The 20,123-nt window shown below is 42.2% G+C and overlaps 1 protein-coding gene across 2 annotated transcripts in view; it reads right to left on the bottom strand.

The window, feature by feature from the left end:
* The window catches only part of ZNF609 (zinc finger protein 609), a 185,632-nt gene extending 171,101 nt beyond the window's left edge, over positions 1-14,531 (bottom strand). For both annotated transcript variants that reach the window (XM_043981436.1, XM_043981438.1), the window contains exon 1: positions 13,654-14,531. In XM_043981436.1, the coding sequence (XP_043837371.1) occupies positions 13,654-13,944 (291 nt within the window). In that variant the 5' untranslated portion in view covers positions 13,945-14,531. The remainder of the gene's footprint in view (positions 1-13,653) is intronic.
* Positions 14,532-20,123: the final 5,592 nt, after the last annotated feature.

The following is a 20,123-nucleotide window of genomic DNA, read 5'->3' as shown; positions in this document are numbered from 1 at the left end:
GAAGCAGGCTATTTTTCACTTTCTTTCATTTATTCAGGTTTTCTTGTACAAAATGACTAATATGGTAATGTTTCACATAACTGCACATGTATAACCCATACGGATTGCTTACTGCCTCAGGGAGGGGGGAAGGGAAGGAAAGAAGGAGGGACAGAATTTGGAATACAAAATTATAAAAATGGGGGGTTTTTTGAATGTTTATTATTTTTAAAAGTTTAAAGGCTTATTTCCTTAATCAAGCTGACAGCATAAAGTCACAGGCACTATGGATACATACCTATTTAGACCTTCCTGGATATTGGAGCTACAAGGGAATCCCAGGTTGGTTACAACAATTTCTAATCTTACTCTTGAAGTCCCAAGCTTCAGCAACATGAAGAGGTAAAGATGATAAATGGAAAGTCAGTTTTCCTATCCAATCTATTGCTGCCTTGAGGGTAGAGACTATGATTTTTGCCTTTCTCTGAATCTCTAGCCAGCACATAGTAAGTACTTAAACTGTTGACTGACTCTTAGCCAGTTCTGATTCTCTAGGGAGCCAAGTACCTGACTTCTAAAGAAACATGTCAATTACAAAATGCTACCCTCTGCTTAGTCAATCAGGCACCTGCTCATAAGAGATCTTCAAAATAAAAAGCAACCACTGGCTGACTTGAAAGCACAGCCAAAGAAAGGATTTAAATGACAGATTCCAGCCAGCATAGCAAATTACTATATGCCACCAGGACAGCAATTCAGCTCAAAGGCAAAAAGTAATTTAAGTATTTTTTCAGGCATATAATCAAAACTGTGCTTTTCTAGTGGACATTTCATGTTGAAAATTGCACTTCTCTACAATCTATGGCCTAAGAGTTTATTTCTTGTAGCTGCTAAGAGGTCCCAGTCAAAGTTTCACCGCTTTATTAGCTGTGTGACCTGGGGAAAGTCACTACCTCTAAACTTCATCTTCCTCAACTATAACAAGGATTATTCTAAGTGCTTTGGAAATAGCTATTTGCCACCTACCTAATACTTAGCACAGTGCCAGGCACAGAGGAAGTGCTCAATAAATGCTTGTTGACTATCTAAATGAGTGATAATAATGATCATTAATAATAACAATAATAATATAGCTTCAGTGACAGCATAATAGACAGTCTTTGAATCAACAAGACTTGGGTTCAAGTCCTATCTCTGACATACTGAGATCCACAGCAAGTTATTTAACCATTCAGTGTCCCAGACAACTTTTGGACTATATATTGCAGATGAGCTGCCAATCTGCATTAGTGAAGGGAGTTTCCACACTTGGGAGTTCCATACTCTGATAAAAAGTGATCTGGACCAAAATTTATATATAATTTCATTACCTCCTCAGTGTCACCCTTCCCTTTCTTGACCAACAATTCTGACCAGAAACATGAAAGAGATGCTAATTCCTTCTTAAGGCTAAAGGCAGTACAGTACTCAAAAAACAAAAAATGCATAAAGACAAAAGTTAATTTTAAAAAAGAAAAAGGAGAGAAGTGATTAACTCCCACCTCAACTTGCTCTCTCCACCCCCAGGAACAAGTCTTTACAAAGAATTATGGAGGGTGTAAAAAATATCGCCAGAATTTGGAGTCTGAGGGTAGAAGGGAAAAATTCAAGATCCTTCAGCCTAATGGTCATCAGTCTCAAAGCCAAAGAAGTGGGGAAAAGTAAGCTGAAGGCTGGGCAGATGGATGACTTACACCTAACTATGTTTCTCAACCTTCCCACCTCACTGGCAATCAGAAGGCAGGCAATGCAAACCCATATACAGGTGAACTGGGGATAAATTCCAGCCAAGATCATTTCTTATACAAGGGATCCCCAAAATCTTAGTGAACTTTTACATAAATTAAAACTAAAATTTTAAATAAATTAAAACTGTACCCAAATTTTTGGTATACTCTGTATTTATGTGATTGCAATCCAAGTTCCATTTCTTAAAACAGGTATATGATATAAAACTATTTAATGGAGGAAAGGGACAACAGAGGCTGGGGTAAAAGTAAAATCTTTTTTGCTTAAAAAAACATATGGAAATATGTATATAACAAGGATTTCCAATTCAAAGCAGATGGCTCATTTTATTCAAATTATACATACTTGAATTTTGTAATAGTGAACAACAATCATTTGGCAAATTACAATTAGAATTTTTACTCATAAGGTCTCCATTTAATGCTCATCATTACCCTTCTGTCCACACTCTGGAAAACACTGTAAAAGTCTCTGGACCTATGAGGATTTTTTTTTTAAATGAGGTGTGTGTGTGTGTGTGTGTGTGCGCGCGCGCACACACAAGTTTTAATGCCAGGTCTTCCAGAGGGAATTCCCCATATCCAGAGATGAAATCATAGATCTAGATTTTTAAAAAAGAAAAATATGTGCATTATAAAAGAATTACACTATACCTCTTTCCCCTAATCACAAATCTGCCCCTAACTTCTGGGAGATTTGAGGTAACTCACTTTATAAACCAACAGTAAAATGTAACAAGCCCTGTGAGGGCAGGAATGGGGTTTTTTGTGTCCTAACTGCCTAGCACATAAATTCTTAATAAATGAATTTAACTGAGAAACAAAGAAATGTGACCGAGATTGAGGCAAATTTCAGGCCAGCTCAGTAAGACCTAAAAAAGCACATTTTGGTTCTTCTTGAAGCTTCAAAACAGAACACAAAGAATTTGAAAATTATACTTTCTGACACAGAGTTCACTTAATCTGTTGAACTCAACTGAAAATGAAAGCCATAATACAATGATCTTGTCATGGAAGAACTACTGAAAAGATCTTAAATCTATTTTTTCTTCTGCTCCTGTGTGTGAGTCACACAGATAACCTCTACTTCAAAATCAAGTGCAATCACACACATTTAGCTTCCCAAACCTTAGCCTGGCTAACAGTGACCCGACCTTCCTCAATGGCTCCAAATCCTCTTTAAACCAATATGACAAAGGGTGTCAAAGGCTCCAAGATTTGCTAACTATTGTCTTAGAGCCAACATTTGGGTAGGTGCTCTCAACCATAACTAAACTGTGTCAAAAGGAAATATTTTAAAACAATAATATGGGCTGGCATCATCCTGATGCTAGTGCTACCAACCAGGACAGACCCAATGGCACAATTGGGAAATTAAGTGGAGAGAAAAGCAATCTTCCTTCTGCTTTTTACTCTCAAATGCTCCTCCCCCCAGAGCCCTGAAATGCACATTCATTTTATACACATGCACAGAGATATAACATATGCATTGTATGTGCACGTGCATGCATGCTCACACATACACAAATAACTCTCGGCAGGAACCAAAAAATCAAAGCCTAACCCCACGGTTTTTAAGTGAGCAAGTCCAATTTCCTCCTTTGTAGCTCTTGACACATGCTGGCTGGGAGCCGTCTGGATTTTTTCTGCCTTGTTTCTGCACCAGAAGGCTCTGCGCTGCAGGTCAGGAGATGATAAGGAAATGAACAGTGTAATTTCCAAGGCCTCTGAACGGGCCCTGTCAGCAGCTCTGGAGGCGGGTTACTCAAGCATGGCTTGAAGAGTGAAAACCACAGAGAGGAGGACTCCGAGAGCCAGCAGCAGCAAGAACTCAGCTGTGTACGTTACCACCACCCCCAGCCTGAAAAGCCAAGGCCTGCGAGTTTTGTTAGTAGAAGCCCTTATACCCCAAATGGCAAGCACACAAGTTCCCGCCAGGGAAGATGGATTAAAGGCCTGCACTTAGGGTTTTCCCATGCATTCATGTGTGGAAGCAAAAACACTTATTGCTCTTCCAAACTTCATTAGACAGCAAATGCTGGTAATCCCAGAGCAACAATGCATCCGACAGCACCAACACCCCAGCAACGATGGCCAAAAAGGAATCCTAGTTCACATGGTAACTGTAACCCAGCAAGCTATTGGAAATAGTCTGTGGAGCCATTTGAGAGTCTTCATTTTGATTCTTTTGGGCTATTCAGAACCCCAGAGGAGCAGATCATTCACAGGCAGGTTTTTCAATGCAGGTTTGGAAATTTTCCATAGCCAGTACTTTAACTTGTAGGCAATGAGCTTACCCATCCTTGTTTAACAGTCATTATGTACCTAGCCCTGAATCTTACTGTGAACAGCACATTAATGCACTTATTCAAATACCAGATCAAACCTGGTGTCTCCATTTCTCTCCTTCTCCTAACAAGAGACTAAATACGCGATGATGGAACATTTAGAAGGCCAAAGGCAAAGTTACTGGGGGGGGGGGGGAAGGAACCCCCCCCCACCATGTGAATATACTGGTATAATGTATAAAAGGAAAGAAAGAAACACATTTATTAAGTACAGAGCTTTGGGCTAAGGATACAAATACAAACCAACAGAAAAATCCATCTCTGCCCTCAAGGAGCTTACATTCCAGTGGGGCAAAGAAAACACACAAATGGGAGGCGAAAAGTTAGAGACAGAACCTAAAAGGAGAAGGAAGACCACCTGGGTCTTTCCACAAAACTGAGGTTCAGGGGGCAGCTAGGTGGTATAGTGGATAGAGCACCGGCCCTGGATTCAGGAGGACTTGAGTTCAAATCCAACCTCAGACACTTAACACATACTAGCTGTGTGACCCTGGGCAAGTCACTTAACCCCAATTGCCACACCCAAAAACAAACAAACAAACAAAAAACCCTGCCTCTGACAGAAAGTGGTGGTAGGGCCCTGGACAAGTCACATAACATCTCAGTGCCTCAGGAGGGAAGAAAAGGAAAAGAGGAAGGGGAGAGGGAGAGGGAGAAATATGCATTATGAACGGATTCCACCAAGCAGCCTCTAGATAAATAAGGACCCAGTCAGTACACATCAAAGCATTAACTACTAGTGCTGAAAGAAACACTAAAACTCTAAGACTTCTTCCTCTCCTTTACTGATAAACTCCTACATCAAGGGGGAAGGGAAGGGGGAGGATATTGTTACCAGTCTAATGACTGTCCTGAAAAGTTGGGCAACTTTAGCATCCAGTAGTACATTGGAAGGAATTTGCCAAGAGTAAGTAGTTTGGCTTTGCCTATGTAAATATGATGCCTCACAAAGCCAAAGCAAAGGTTGTTCTGTATAAACAATCACACTCAGACCAAAAAAGCCTTCAACTCAAAACTATCCAGTTGATTCACAGGAAGTAAAAAAACAGGCTTAAGTATCTCTGGAATAGACATAAGGCCTGGGTCTGTGATTTCATTAACATTAACATTGGGAACTCCCATTTGAGGAAATGTTTTCCAAGACAAGTCTTCATTTTCTTTGTCTTTTATGTGCTTAAAGAGCTACTCAGAAGCCCGGAGTTAAGTGATTTGTTCAAGGACAAAGTCAAGAAACATTCACTAGATGCCTACTACGAGGCAGGGACAGTGCTAAGCACTACCTGTACAAAAAATACTTCCTATCCTCAAGGATAGGGGGAGACAAGCAAACAACTAGGTACATAGGAGATAATTAACAGAAGGAAGGCACTAATTAAGGAGAATAGAGAGAGGCTTCCTGAAGAAGGTGGAATTTTAGCTGGAACTTCAGGAAAGCCTGGGGGAAAGGCTGTGAAAATGCCTAGAGGAGGAGTAACTTGTGCAACAAGGAACAGCTAGGAAGCAGGCGTCTGGGTAAGTCTGAAAAAGTGAGCGGAGAGAGTCAGGTTCTGAGCGACTTTGAACACCAAGCAGAGGATTTTCTATTTGAACCCGGGGTGATAGTGAACCACTGGAATTGATTCAATAGTGGAGTGATTTGGTGAGATTGCTTTGGCAACTGAGTGAGGAGAGATTTGTGACACAAGACCAACCAGCAGTCTATTACCATAGTCCAGGCGTAAGATGATAACAAGGGCCTGCAGTGTCAGGAGAGAAGAGAGCATATGTGAGAGGTGTTACAAAGGTAAATTAGACAGGCCTTCACTCTAGATTGAATATAGGCATTGAGATAAAGAAAGGAATCAAGGATGACACTTAGCCTGGGTGACTGGGAGGATAGTGAACCTCATCAACAGAGTTGGAAAAAGGGGAGAGGTGGAGGGAAGGAAATGAGACTGGGACATCCAGTGTGAAATGTCCAATAAGCAACTAGAGATGGGAGTCTAGAGGTCAGCAGAGATGTCAGGGCTAGACAAGCAGATTTGAGAATCATCAGCATAAAGATGATAATCTATGAAAGGTGATGAGATAGCTTAAGTGAGAAAATATAGAGCAGAAAGTAAAGGACAGAGCTATCATGTATCAGAACCCAGGCTTTTCTGGCTTTGAAGCTAGCTTTCGACTTTCTATCCATTTGACTGTTAGCTCCTTCAGAGTTTGGGGTTTTGCCCCTTTTTATTTCCCGGGCACTTAGCACAGTTCCTGGGATGTACTACTTGCTTAATAAATGCTTGTCGACTAAAACAATGTCTCTCTCTCTTTGGCATCATGGAATATCTGGGCACATAAGTCCAACATTTAGTTTCATTTATAAAATATTTTTTAACTCTTGCTCATCTCTTCCAGGAATCCTAGTTGAGTGTATGCCCAACCTGTGCTTTTCTGAGGGCTTCCTTGTAGATGTTTTGGAGTCATTCTGAGTGTGTGTCTTAAAGATCCCCACCACCACAATAGCTCTTTATGGTAAGATTCTGTTATTGTTTGCTCTTTCTTCCAGCCTACTTCCTGATCTAGTATTTGATGTTAGAGCTGGGACTGGCCACAGTTCTGGAAGAAGGTCTGGGCTGATCCTTTTGTTGCTTTCTTGGGATACTGAATGTTGTGTTAGGACAGGATGTCAGGGACACACTGAGGACCTGAAAGCTTTCAGCACTCTCCAAATGGTTCGATCCAGGACAAAGTCTGAACACTGCCCCCTGGTCTGAGTTCTGCAAGTTCCTGACGGGTTTGGGTCTGTCTGAGCAACAAGAGAATGCCGCCAGATTCAGCCCCCATCAGCCAGCTGGAAAGCTATTGGTGGAATGACAGAATTGTTGGCTCCCCTTTGGTCTGGAATTCCTGCTCTGGTTACTCCTCTGCAGGCTGAGTTAGATATTGGAACTGCTGCTAGGATCTGAGTCATACTGCTGCTTCTGGCTTCAGAACTTTCCCCTTTCTTGGTACACCACACCACTCAGGGCCTCCCTAGCCCAGACTGCCACTCCAAGGCACTAGTACCTCCCTCAGTCCACCCTGGATCTGTAATCTGGATCTGGACAACTGGATGACAAAACTAATAGTTGGCTCCTGTCCTTGTTGCTGTCCCCGTATGGGTTTGGGAACTCTTCTTGCCTCAGGGGACAGTATATAATCCCTGGGCACTGTAGTGCTCCAAGGGCAGCATGCCACTGACCTGACCCTGTCCCCGCTATCCATGGACCTCTATATCTACCTCCCCATGACAACCTGGGCTAGACAAATGACTTGAGTCACTGATTTTCTCTGGATTTCCCCCATTAGGATTCAGTCTAGTGCATTTCCTAGATCTATTTGGGGGAGTTTTTTGGAGAGGAAGAACCCACAGTACTACTTATTACTCCACCATTTTGCCTCTGCCTCAAGCCAAGTATTTCTAAGAAAACCCTCAGGTTGAGAACATTGAAAGACCTCATTAGCATAGTTAAAAATGTAAAAAGAATCTCGGAGGCACAGCATAGTAGAGAAGAAACAGTGGATTCATTCAAATTTTCATTAAAACCCGTGGCTAGTGCTAAATGGAGGTTCAAAAATACATCCCTTTCTGCAGAGAAAAATATGATCCTGGGACTAAGCCTGGCACTGTCACTTAACTAGCTATGACTCCACAAGTATGCCGAGTTACCCTCATTTGTAAAATGAGGCCGGACTCATCTCCCAAGGCTCTTTTAGTGGCAAAATTCTAAGACACCAACTCAATGGAAAGAACTGCTGAATAAGGGTTGGTGGGTGTTTGTTTTATCTAGATAAGCTAACTTCCCAACAAGCACAACTCAGTTCCATATAGGGAATCCAGAGGCTTTTTTTTCTCCACAAAAGAAAATAGTGTTCTAACAACACTTGACTCCAGGAAATAATGCTTGAACAATGCCACCAAAATCCAAGAGATTAATTAGGAAGCAGGCAGAATTTGAAGGAAATTCTGGGCAGGGGTTGGCAAACTACAGCCTGTAGGACAAGTTCAGCTGTTTTGTACAGCCCCATGAGCTAAGAATGATTTTCACATTTTTAAATGGTCGGGGGGAAAAATCAAAAGTACATTTTGTGATGCAAAAATTATATGAAATTCAAATTTCACTGTCCATAAAATAGTTTTAATGGAACATAGTCATGTTCATTTGTTTACATATTGTCTACGGCTGCTTTCCCACCACAAGAGCACGGCTGAGTAGGTGCAACAGAAGCCTTATGTAGTTCCCCCAGTCCCTGTTTTGCAGAGCTGCTTGGCACAACACAAACAGGCAGTGGCATTGTTCTAATGTTATAACTCAATAGCATTCTGAGTGCCACGTGCTGACTGCCCTAACACGCCATTTTAAAAAAATCACCAGCACATATCCATCTTGTTAACCCAAGAAAAATAGATGTTGAATGTTGTGCTTTTAAAAGGCACAGCATATGGATTTTATTATCAAGTTAGATGGAAAAGCATCGTATTTATTGTGAAATGACACTAACTGTCCTAAAAGAATATAATTTTTGTTTTGCCACAGGACTCTGGAGGACACTTTGTAAAGTTCTGCCTCACTTAAGTGCAATTCACCCACAAGTCATCATCCTTATGATTTCATTGGTTATCTTCAAGAACGGAAGGATGAACAATAACCATATTCCAAAGACATTTTCAGACTAAGCATTCATCAAAATATTCCCAACTCAAAGGAAAGCAACAGGTCAGAAATATTAGAAAATGGATTATCTCCTAACAGCAGAATTTCTTAACAAAAACAGAAAGTGAGACTGCAACCAAAGATGCAAAGTTTCTGAATGACTTGTTAGCCAAGAAAGGAAAGTCATCTATAGATGATGAGTTAATTAAACTATGTTTGATTGCACTAGCCAAATAACCATGTCCAGAGAAAATTAACTTATTTAAGACTATTAGCCTTTTGGTTCCTATGTCATGGACTGATATCAGTATTTGGCAGTAACTATCTGCATGAAAAGGCATTTAAAGATGAAATATGTAAAATATCATTACAGATCCGCATTAACATGAAAAAAGAATGCCATTCTTCTTTCAGTAGACCATGTTACAATAAGTCATACAATTGTTGAGATTCCAAATTTTGTTAATAAACATTTTGTGGAAATTTGTTTTTTCTCTTGTTACATAAGATACCTACGTAATATCCCCGATTTTACCTCTTGGCTACACAAAGCCTAAAATATTTACCATCTGGCCCTTTACAGAAAAAGTCTGCAAAACCCTGGACCACCAGACACAAGTCTGACCTGAAGGCAGTAAAACAGGAGACCTGAGCCAAGAAACACAAGCCAAGGGAAATAGGACAGAAGTGAAAAGGAGAGCTCAAAATGGCACAAAAAAGATAGAGAAACACAAGTGGGATTTTCAGAAGCTGAAAGGCAAAAAGCAAGCCCAAAGGAGTAGATGAAGGCTTTCTTCATTAATCTGCATTCTAAATTCCCAAATCCTTTTACTCACCACAAGCTGTTGGCTACTTTCTATGATTTGAGGAAAAGGTAACACTTCCAAAAACTTCCCAGCACCTGGCCCTGACATATCTAGCACACATAGATCACTGCTGTCTGTGCTCTGTAAACTTTTTTTTTTGGCCTGTCAGAATGGCAGCAAGAGGCACAAGAAAAGGACAAGTAGGGGCAGCTAGGTGGTGCAGTGGATAGAGCACTGGCCCTGGAGTCAGGAGTACCTGAGTTCAAATCCAGCCTCAGACACTTGACACTTACTAGCTGTGTGACCCTGGGCAAGTCACTTAACCCCAATTGCCTCACTAAAAAAAAAAAAAAGAAAGAAAGAAAGAAAAGGACAAGTGAGGCATACCCCCTTGCTCCCATAACACAAACTACCAATCAAAGCCAAGCCAAGAGAACAGGAAAGAATCTGAAGGTCTCTCTCACTTATTCCTTCACATTCCCTTCCCTTACCTCCTCAACTGGCAGTAAGTTTTTAAAACAGTGGTATTATCACTAATAACTAAGGGCAGCAGTGGCTGCAAGAAATTACACTTCATCATTCTTATACTTAGGGAAGGGGAAGTATTCCTGGGAGCATATGGAGACATGTGTATGTTCGTATGTGTACAGATATACACACATAACCACATTTTTTTAAAATCAACATTTTTTTTTTTTGCAGGGCAATGAGGGTTAAGTGACTTGCCTGGGGTCACAAAGCTAGTGTCAAGCGTCTGAGGCCAGATCTGAACTCAGGTAATATTGACATATTAAATATAAGGTATGAGGGGGCAGCTAGGTGGTACAGTGTATAAAGCACCAGCCCTGGATTCAGAAGGACCTGAGTTCAAATCCGGCCTCAGACACTTGACACTAGCTGTGTGACCCTGGGCAAGTCACTTAACCCTCATTGCCCCGCAAAAAAAAAAAAAAAAAACTCAGACCTATGGCATACAGAAACACACTCTCACTCGCTGACCAAGGTATAGGTATGGATGCCTTGAGGAGGGCTGTGGGCAGAGCTATTAGTAGTGGTAGTGGGGCAAGTAGTCTGAACATTGCTCAACAGTTAAAGGTAGAGATGAAGTGCTTCTACCCCATAATCTCCTTCCTGTCTCTCTAAGCTAAAAAAATAACATCTGTGACTGGTCACGGTGGATGCCTGGTAATGCCAGCTTCCCACGAAGGCTGAGGTGGTTTGATCTCTTGAATTTAGGAATTTCGGAGATGCAGCAGGCTATGCCAATAAACATTATATGAGAGATGGGCTATCACCAATATGCCTAAACAGCTCAGGTCAGTGTCAGAGCCCAATCAGTAGGATCCGGCCCATATGTGGCCCCTAAACTTCCAGCCTGGGGAAAAAGAAGGGAGAATCCAAACTGAGAATTTTTTAAAATATAAAAAATTAATAAGCTAGGGGGCAGTAGGTGGCGCAGTGGATAGAGCAACTGGCCCTAGAGTCAGGAGTACCTGAGTTCAAATCTGGCCTCAGACACTTAACACTTACTAGCTGTGTGACCCTGGGCAAGTCACTTAATCCTCACTAGCCCCGCCAAAAATAATATAATAACAACAACCACCTAGCTAGCCTAGATACCTTGCCTAGCAAATCATACTGAAGCATGAATTTTTCTCCTTATTAATGAAATGAAAAGTTCCTGGTTCACAGTATCCAAATCCAGAACTAAACTAAGCATTTAGGGACTCTGACCAATTATCCCCTAAGATAGGCTTGCCTGAGTATACAAAACCAGCCCTGCCTCCCAAATGGACACACTCTTATCTTGGAACAGCTTAGGGGATGATGGGGGTGACATGCTTGTCTACTATGTGCACAGCCCCGGTGCCAGCTATTGTGTCATATGGAAGCAGCTCTCCTACTACCTACTCCTTGGCTTTTTCTCGCCTGTGTTCCTCAACTTCTGACTGTGTTCCAGCTCTGCTTTCCTTCTCCTGTGCCAGAAAATGCTCTCACTCCTTGTACTTTTGTATTTATCTCCATAGCAACTTCTTCGTATTTATTTAAATAATTGTTTATCTAAAAGCCAGAGAATCTTGCAAAAAGCCACCTCCAACTGTAGACACTCAGCCTGAATTGAGGAAGAGGTCACTTTGCTCATCATGGTGGTGCCAGACTTCGGCTAACTATTAGCCTCCAGAGCTCCCTCTGACAACTTCATCCTTATTCCAGAAACTGAAGTCTGGTTTCTCTGTGTCCCAATTCCCCCCCACCCCGACCGTTCCCCGACCCCTCCCCTCATCCCTGTTCTCACAGGCTCACTGAAAGGATAGGCACTTTCAATACTGGCCACATTATAGCAAAATCAAAAATCTCTCTGGCACCAAAGAATGTCATGTAGCTGGCTATCCAGCTGCTCTCGGCCTCACTCCCTGGACAGCAGCCACCCAGCCAGTCAGCTTCAACACATTTATGGGCTACATTTTGCCTCCTGCCTGGAGCTCTTCACACACAGACCTTCGTTCCAATTCTGCAACTAAGCAAGTACCATACAGGGTGCCTCATCAGAAGCAAAGATGGAGACCCTTTTCAGCACTGGGAGAACTGGTCTCTGCAACTCTTCCAGAAATAATTTAAAACATGTGAGGCCAAGAGTTTCCTGACTAACGAGATCACAGTAGGAGCACAGCCAGCTACACAGAGCAGACAAGCGAGTCTGAGACAGAAATAAGCACTTCCTCCACTTCTGGGACATTCGAACACAACAGAAACCATGGGTCCCTAGAGAAAAAGGGAAAAACATAAGTAGAGCAAGACAATAATGCTAGTCCTCAGGGCTGGAAAAGACGGAGGTACACAAAAGCATTCTACCCAGCACAAACCCACCTCGACCACTGCAGATGCCACTGAAAAGGGGCACTAATAAGAGAAATTCATAGTCCTACTATCAGAGAAGCCCAAAATATTGACAAGTTATATCGGTCTGGGCCACTAACAAAAGAAGCGCAGGTGCCCACTGGACTCCAGGCAGTAAAAAGGCACCAGCCACCCATCCCCTAACACATCCAACATCTATTTATTAAACACATATGAAAATAAGCATTCCCTCCTAAAGCTGATGAACTTACAGAGAAACCAATTCATACTGCATCTGCTGGGGTCAGCTGATAGCACAAGGTGGACAGAGCACAGAGCAGAGAAGCAAGAGCCAATGGGCACAGTTCTGACACCCAAACTTTGTATTTGTTTTTTGCAGTAAACTGAGGTAGCCAGACCCCCAAACTCAGATTTCCTCTTTGTGAATCAGGCCCCTCTCCTCCCAGAAAACAGGATCAACTTCTCTTCCCAGGATTATAGGCTTGTCTCCCAAGCCCACCTGGAAGGGAGCTAGTAAGTAATGAGGAAGGGAAAAAGGGGTATCCAGAGTGGGACAGATCTGGACAGGAATCAAATTCTCTCTAGGGGACCCTAATATTGTTGTTTCCATTTGTAGATTCCCCCAACACCTAAGCCCTCCACAGCATAGTGATGTGTCCATCATCACCATCCTGGCCTATCACATAGTGCTGAATATTTTCTGACCTTTTGGTGGTCCCTGTTCCCAGCCTTCTTTTTGTGGGGACCACACCCTGGTCCTCACAAAACTTTTGGCCTTGCCAGAAATCAAGCTTTTCAATCTACACATACACCTAATCCAAGTCCAGCTCCCACTCTGGACATTTCCTACAGCTTAAGTGATAGAAAAAATGCGGCCCACTGAAGGTTGATACCAGCTTCTAGCATCAGACACCTAAGGTTTGGCTCCCAAACATAAAAGAGAATCCTAAAATTCAGCCAAAAGAAATTGTATCCTTTAAAGGGACCGGGTTCCAACAAGAGAAACTCTTGTTCCCCCAACTGCTTATGCTACCCTAAAGAAGCCAGAGCAATCCCACACATTGGAACAAAATCATGCCATCAATACCAGCTGCTCTGACCTTTCAGTGGCCATTAACCATGAACAAAGGAATGGACCTCTCAGCAGAGTACGCACAGCGTTTGGCCAGTTAGGATAATGCAGCGCCACCAAACCGGGCCAATTTCTTACCTTCTCAGACTTGACTTTCTTCAGTGGGACGGCACTCGCTTTCCCCTTCCTCTGGCTCCTGCTTAACTCCCAAAGATTAAGTGCTGTCCCTGGCTCAATGGCTATACTCCCAAGTGGCTCTGTAGTTCCAGTGTCCACCCCTCGCACTTCATCGTACTGGCTGCCCGTCCTCCAGGCAAGAGGCTGAAGAACCCAGAATCCTTCTCTGAACAAGTCCCCACTCCCTCGTTTCTTTCTTTTCTTGCTCTTTGATGAGTTACTCTCCTTCTCTTTCTTAGAGCTTGCCACCATTTCTGGATGCCTTAGCAGCCTTCTCTGAACCCTTGGGGGCAATAGCAGTTACCAGGCTTCCTGCATTAGCACCATCCCCTGAGCGTTCCCTGAGCGCTTTTTCTTACCCAGATGCCCCTTCACTTGCTGTGAACATGGAAGCCCCTGGGGTGGCTTTCCAACTGTCCTTGCCACTCTTACTCCTTTTGGATTTTGATTTGCCTTCTTTCCCTTGTTGGTCCTGGCACTGGGGTCACAAACTTGATGTTGTCCGGCAGTGTGGCCACAGCATTGGGGGCTGGTAGCCCCACCTCTTTCGAGCCTGACATCTCCAGTTTCTGCTGGTCCTTCTCCAGGTCAGCGTCCAGGTCAATGATGAGATTGCCTACTCCAATGTCCCACTCATTCCCCCACTGTCGTTACGTTTCAACTGGGTTTGCATCTACTCCTTTCCCTCCGGAGGCTCCACTGCTCAAGGACATCTTAGAGTCAACGTCCCACCTCGAGATTCAAGCCTCTTCCTTGCCCCCAGCTTTCAGATTTCAGCTGTAGCTATTTTCTCAGACCTGTAACAATCTTCAGCATATGCCCAGTGGACAACATCATTGCTAAAAGGGAGAAAACAAAAAAAGTTGTTTAAAAAAACACAATCGAAACCTGGTGCAAGTCTCCACATAGAAAGGACTCTTCCTAAGGTGGGCACTTTAGATACAAAGACAGAACAAGACAAACAGGTTTAGAACTGTGTTTCTGATTCAAGTTATACTGCAAGCCCTGGGCAAAATCAACATCCATACCACTTCCTCCAGGGACAGTGCGGCATTTTCAACTGCTTAATTTGATTCTGTGATAAATCTTACTTCAATGTCCTTTAGCGTCGGTTCCCTCCATCCCAGATAGTCTCAATACTGGCATCACTGCCATCTGGCAATCCTCCCTCAATCAGTACAGGCCCCAGCAGGTCACAGTTCATGGAGCCATCAAGACATTACTCTTACACTGTGTTCTCACCACCTCATACTCAATTGTTTGAGCCGCTACAAAGTCATCCATATTGTTTCTCCTTTTTCCATTTGTATCCCTAGCACCCAGAACACCGTCTGATACACAGCGAGAGCTATGTTGACTTGCTTGACTGGCTGATTTGGCTACCTAAAGCCCAGTGAAATGCTTGGAGGTTCTTGCACTGGCAGAGCAGGTCTCAGGGATGAATGTTCCCCACTACTCTCCTGAAGCAAAAAAAGAAGCTATCTTACTCACAACCAATAGTAGCAAGAAACAAGCCTGCAAGTAACTAGAAAAAAATACCTGACAACCAAGGGCACTGACTGGAAAGCTTACAGAAATATACCCTAAGGATTCAGCCAACCAGTTTCAGTTAATAGGAATTTAAATCAGCACTGATTTAATATGCCATCGAGGCATTATTCATACTTCCTTAACTCCTCCTGCCTCAATCCCATGTTCTACAGTGAGATCTTCTCTGAGACAAGAAACACCTTCATAAATCAGACAACAAGCAAGAAAAATTGTCCCCACATACACACACACACACACACACACACAAGTTCAACCTCAGCAGGAGAAATGGCACCAAAAACAATAGCTGGAAGGAAGCTACCCCTCTAACAAGGGAGCTAACCAGAAATCCAGTGTGACCAGGATGCATGTTTGCAGAGATGGAGGCTCTGCTGAACAGCCATTGTCCTCCTATGATGCTGAATATGGAAGTTGTATTATGAGTAATCCTTTCCAACTTGTCTAAAATTCAACTTCCCAATCCCAGTAGGATTGGCTATTTAGTAGTGATTCTGGTGGTACACCCCCAAAGACAGAAACACCACCGGAAAAATGCCAAGGACTCTTTAATCAGCCTGGTAGTGGAAATCCAACTATTCCCCATCTGCTCTCTGCAACATCCCTGGCTCCATACAGCTAATAATCAACTCTCTGACAGGTCATTAAGGAGATTTTTAACCCCAGGAGGTGTGGTAACATGCAAGCTGGAAATGAAAAGCACTAACCTCTTTTATCAATGGCAGGAAAAGTGCAGAATCAGGAGAACCAATGCCCTACAAAATCCTGAAGGCACTTTAAGCTTTCAAATGCTCTTGGTACAGATTTTCCTCCCCTCCTTGTTTGCTTTCCCACAGCCTAACCATAATCCACTTTCTGTCTTGGAATGAGCACAACAACCCAGTGATCTAAGCCACAAAACCACCAGCTGAGTCTACCTGACTCTGGAGTCCTTTCCTGGCTATGCTCTGCCAGCTATTACCCTTTATGCTTTGTTCCTACAGCTGAGATCACTGAAAAGCTGTTCCCTGCCTAGATGTGCCTATGGGGAGTAAAAGAGATGTACAGTGATCACTCTACTCTCCCTTCTTCACACCCCAAAGCACACACTCGCCCCTATCTATATGAAGTGATCCATCACAACACCACAAGCTTGAAACTGTTATCCTAGCCCCCACTCTGAAAGTCAGTTTTTAATGCCCCAAAAGTTTGGCATTTTGGAATCACTACTACCAGTACATTCATGAGCCCCTTGTATCTCAACAATGCATCTCCCCAGATGATGCCATGGAACATGCCAACATCAATCTTAGAAGGAACACATTCCATGACCAAGGTTTCTCAGTGAGTGTTCCAACGGAGAAACTTTCCATTTACTCATTCCACATATGCCCAGAAGGCGTAAATATCAAATAACATATCCAAAAATGAGTAATTTCATTTTTGAAAGGAAAAAAAAGTTCCTTCTTCTCTACCTATAGTTTTTTACCTTCCTATTAAGTTCAAGTGGAGCACTTAACCTCAGACTCAATTTCCTCTTCTATGAAATAAGGACAAGAATACTTGCACTTCAGATATCAAAGGATAACTGTGGGGGAAAATATGTCGTAATCCTTAAAGTACAAGGTAAACAAGATGCTGTTATGGCAGAAGGGTTTTTAAGAAGGAGGTTATTAATTTTTTCTAAGTCTAGTGAAGCTTATGGACCCCCTTCTCAGAATAGTATTTTTAAATTCATATGCTATGAGATTACAAATCAAGCCAATAAAATAAATTTCTTAAAATCCCACAAATTCATGGACACCCCCCCACACCCCCATCCTGGACCTGATCGAAAGAACCTCTGGCTTTAGGTGTCTCATGTAACCACAGAGAGGAGCAGACTCTGGGTTTCAGTTGCCTCATCTGCAAAATGGAGGTAACATTTCATACCATCTATTATACAGGTATAGAGGAACCAAGGCAATCCTCACATAGGGCTACAAGGGAAAACGTTACAAATCTTTAAACAACAACAACCCTATAATCAATCCTTGGAGAAATTCAAAAAGATATTCTCTCTACTTGGTCCCTTTTAGGAGCTATCTTAAAAATCGCATGTCTCCACCCTATTGCTTACAAGCTGTGAATAGTTAACTGGCTAGCATTAACATAGCACTCTAAATTTTACAAAATACTTTTACACAGAACTAATTTGACAGAAACCAGGTACACTGGAAGGAGGAAACTTTATTATTTAGATATTGTACAGAATATATACATATAGCATGTTCCCCTAGTCAGCATCTTATAGCTTATATTCTTTTCTAAGGAAAGCAAAATGGCATACAACACTGGGCTAGACACCAGAAGGACTATGATCTAGCACACTCTGCCACTGGTGATCTGTATTATCTTTAAGTAAATTATTTCAATGTATCTCCATTTTCTTTTGGAATCTTAAACTTTTGACTTCTCCATAAAATAGCACTGTCTATCCCTCCTAAGTCATGGAAAGTAAAGAATGGGATCACATAGTTAAATGGTATAAAACAGTGCAAACAAAGCAAATAGAACAATAAATAGATAATTAATATAGATATAGATAAAACAATGCAAAGTTTTTATTATTCACGTCACAAAGCTCTTGTTCTAAAATTGAACCTTATGAGAAAACTCAGACTGTGATTATATTCCTTGCAAGGAATTAAGCAAGAGGTGGTCCTTGTAGATTTGATCTTACAAAGGAAATGGCAGGTGGCAGACATTCAGCAAACCTGAGTATTGCCAAAGAAAACCAACACCAGTCCTCTCCTCTCAAACTATACTATTCTTTCAAACATGACTTACAAGTGAATTTCATCATCTCTTCATTTTAAAGTTACTCCTAACCTCAAAGTGTGGGCCATAAAATCATGGGTCAACCAAGAGTCAAGCTCTACTTAGGTTCAGACACTTGAGACTTAGTACCTCAAAAGTTCTCTGACGAAAATAATTGACTAAGAATAAGGATTGAACGAATGGAAGCTAGTAACTTTATGAGAAACCAAGATAGAATAAAGCAAATTGAAATGAATAAAAAAGAGGGCGATGTGAAATACCTTCTTTTGGGGGAGAGGGGTGAGGCAATTGGGGTTAAATGACTTGCCCAGGGTCACACAGCTAGTTAAGTGTCAAGTGTCTGAAGCCAGATTTGAACTCAGGTCCTCCTGACTCCAGGGCTGGTGCTCTATCCACTGTGCCACCTTGCTGCCCCAGTGAAATATCTTCTTGGAAAAACTGCTGACCTAGAAAATAGGTCCAGGAGAGATAATTTGAAAATTATTAGTCTACCTGAAAACCATGATGAAAGTAAGAGCTTAGACATCATCTTCCAAGAAATTGTCGGGGAAAATTGCCCTGATATTCTAGAAGCAGAAGCTAAAACAGAAATTGAAAGAATCCACCGATCACCTCCTGAAAGAGATCCCAAAAGGAAAACTCCCAGGAATATTATAGCCAAATTCCAGAGCTCTCAGGTCAAGGAGAAAATATTGCAAGCTGCCAAAAAGAGACTTGGTACCTAAGAGAGAGAACAACCAAGGCTGGAGTTTTTTGAATACCTAGAAGCTGTTTCCAGAGTTCCCCAAATAAGGGGGGAGGGAGAGAGGAAAAAGAGAGGAAGGAGACAGAGGGAGAGAGGGAGGAAGCGACAAGATACAGACTACATTTCTTCTGCAGGGCTTGATAACCCTGTAATCTGTCCAAAAAAAACCCAAAAAACACTGGAATATAACACTGCCTTTTGTTCAATTTACATGCTATCCTAAACCCATCTACTCCATTTCATCCTGAGAGAGTGAAAAAACACTAACCCCCCTCAAGTCAGACTTGGGTTCAAATCCCTCCAGTGACATTTAAGACTTTTGTAGCTATGGGCAAATTACTTAAGCCCTTAAATCTTCTGCTTTCTGTTTACTAAAATGAAGGGAGTTGGACTGGCAGGCCTTTTGAGGTCCCTCCTGGATCTAAGTCTATGACGATCTGACCCTATAAATTGGTGACCAGTCGAATATGTAAGCCATTCTTCATGACTTTAAGCTACACAGTGGGAAGAACAGGCATTTCCCTCTCCACAAGCCACACTTCAGCAGAGCTCACCAACTGATGAAATTTCCACAGGCAACTCCATCAAGAAACAATCAACTTCCCAATAGGTCCCTCCCTTAATTAGTTTCATTAATTACTGTAACAAAAGGAACTGAATCATCTCAAGGACCAGAGCTAACAGCTTAGTCCCACAAAAGGGAATGAGATAAAAAGCACATACCCATTTAAAAGACTCAGTTCAGCTTTCTTGCATTTGAAAGGACTCATCTATTTGTATCATTTAAGGACCGGGTGTTAAGAAAATGGCTTCCACAAGTCACAGCGAGGGTCAAACCCCCTTGAATAATGCATATGCAGAGTTCAGCTGTGTACAAATGCTATCATTCTCCTAGAAAAAAAGGATTATGAAGCCTGATCAGCTTCATGTAACAAACAGCCTACATAGGGGAAATGGGAGATGGGAGGGGGTGGGGGTGGGAATGGAAGCAGAAGAACAGTTTTACAACCCTGTGACAAGCCAATATCTACACCATAAGCACTCTCATAAGGAGAAATTAATTTCTTTTTGTCTCCTTTGGCAGATTCTCCTCCAGATCACACCCCAAACTGTAGGTATCCCAGAGGATTCTGTGCTGGGCATTTTCTCTTCTCCCTCCATATTTATTTCACTTGGTGATCTCATTAGCTCCAATGGATTTAATTACCTTTCTGGCCCCACTCTCAGCTGACCTCCAATCTCACATCTCCAACTGCCTTTCAGACATTTTGGGCTGGACTTTCAGACATCTTGAATTGTCCAGTAGACATCTTAAATTCACTATGTCCAAAATGGAATT

The sequence above is a fragment of the Dromiciops gliroides genome, chromosome 2 (assembly GCF_019393635.1).
Source record: "Dromiciops gliroides isolate mDroGli1 chromosome 2, mDroGli1.pri, whole genome shotgun sequence".
Taxonomy (NCBI): Eukaryota; Metazoa; Chordata; class Mammalia; order Microbiotheria; family Microbiotheriidae; genus Dromiciops; species Dromiciops gliroides.
Note: the sequence above shows the minus strand (reverse complement) of the source record. Positions and strands in the feature narration are given on the sequence as shown.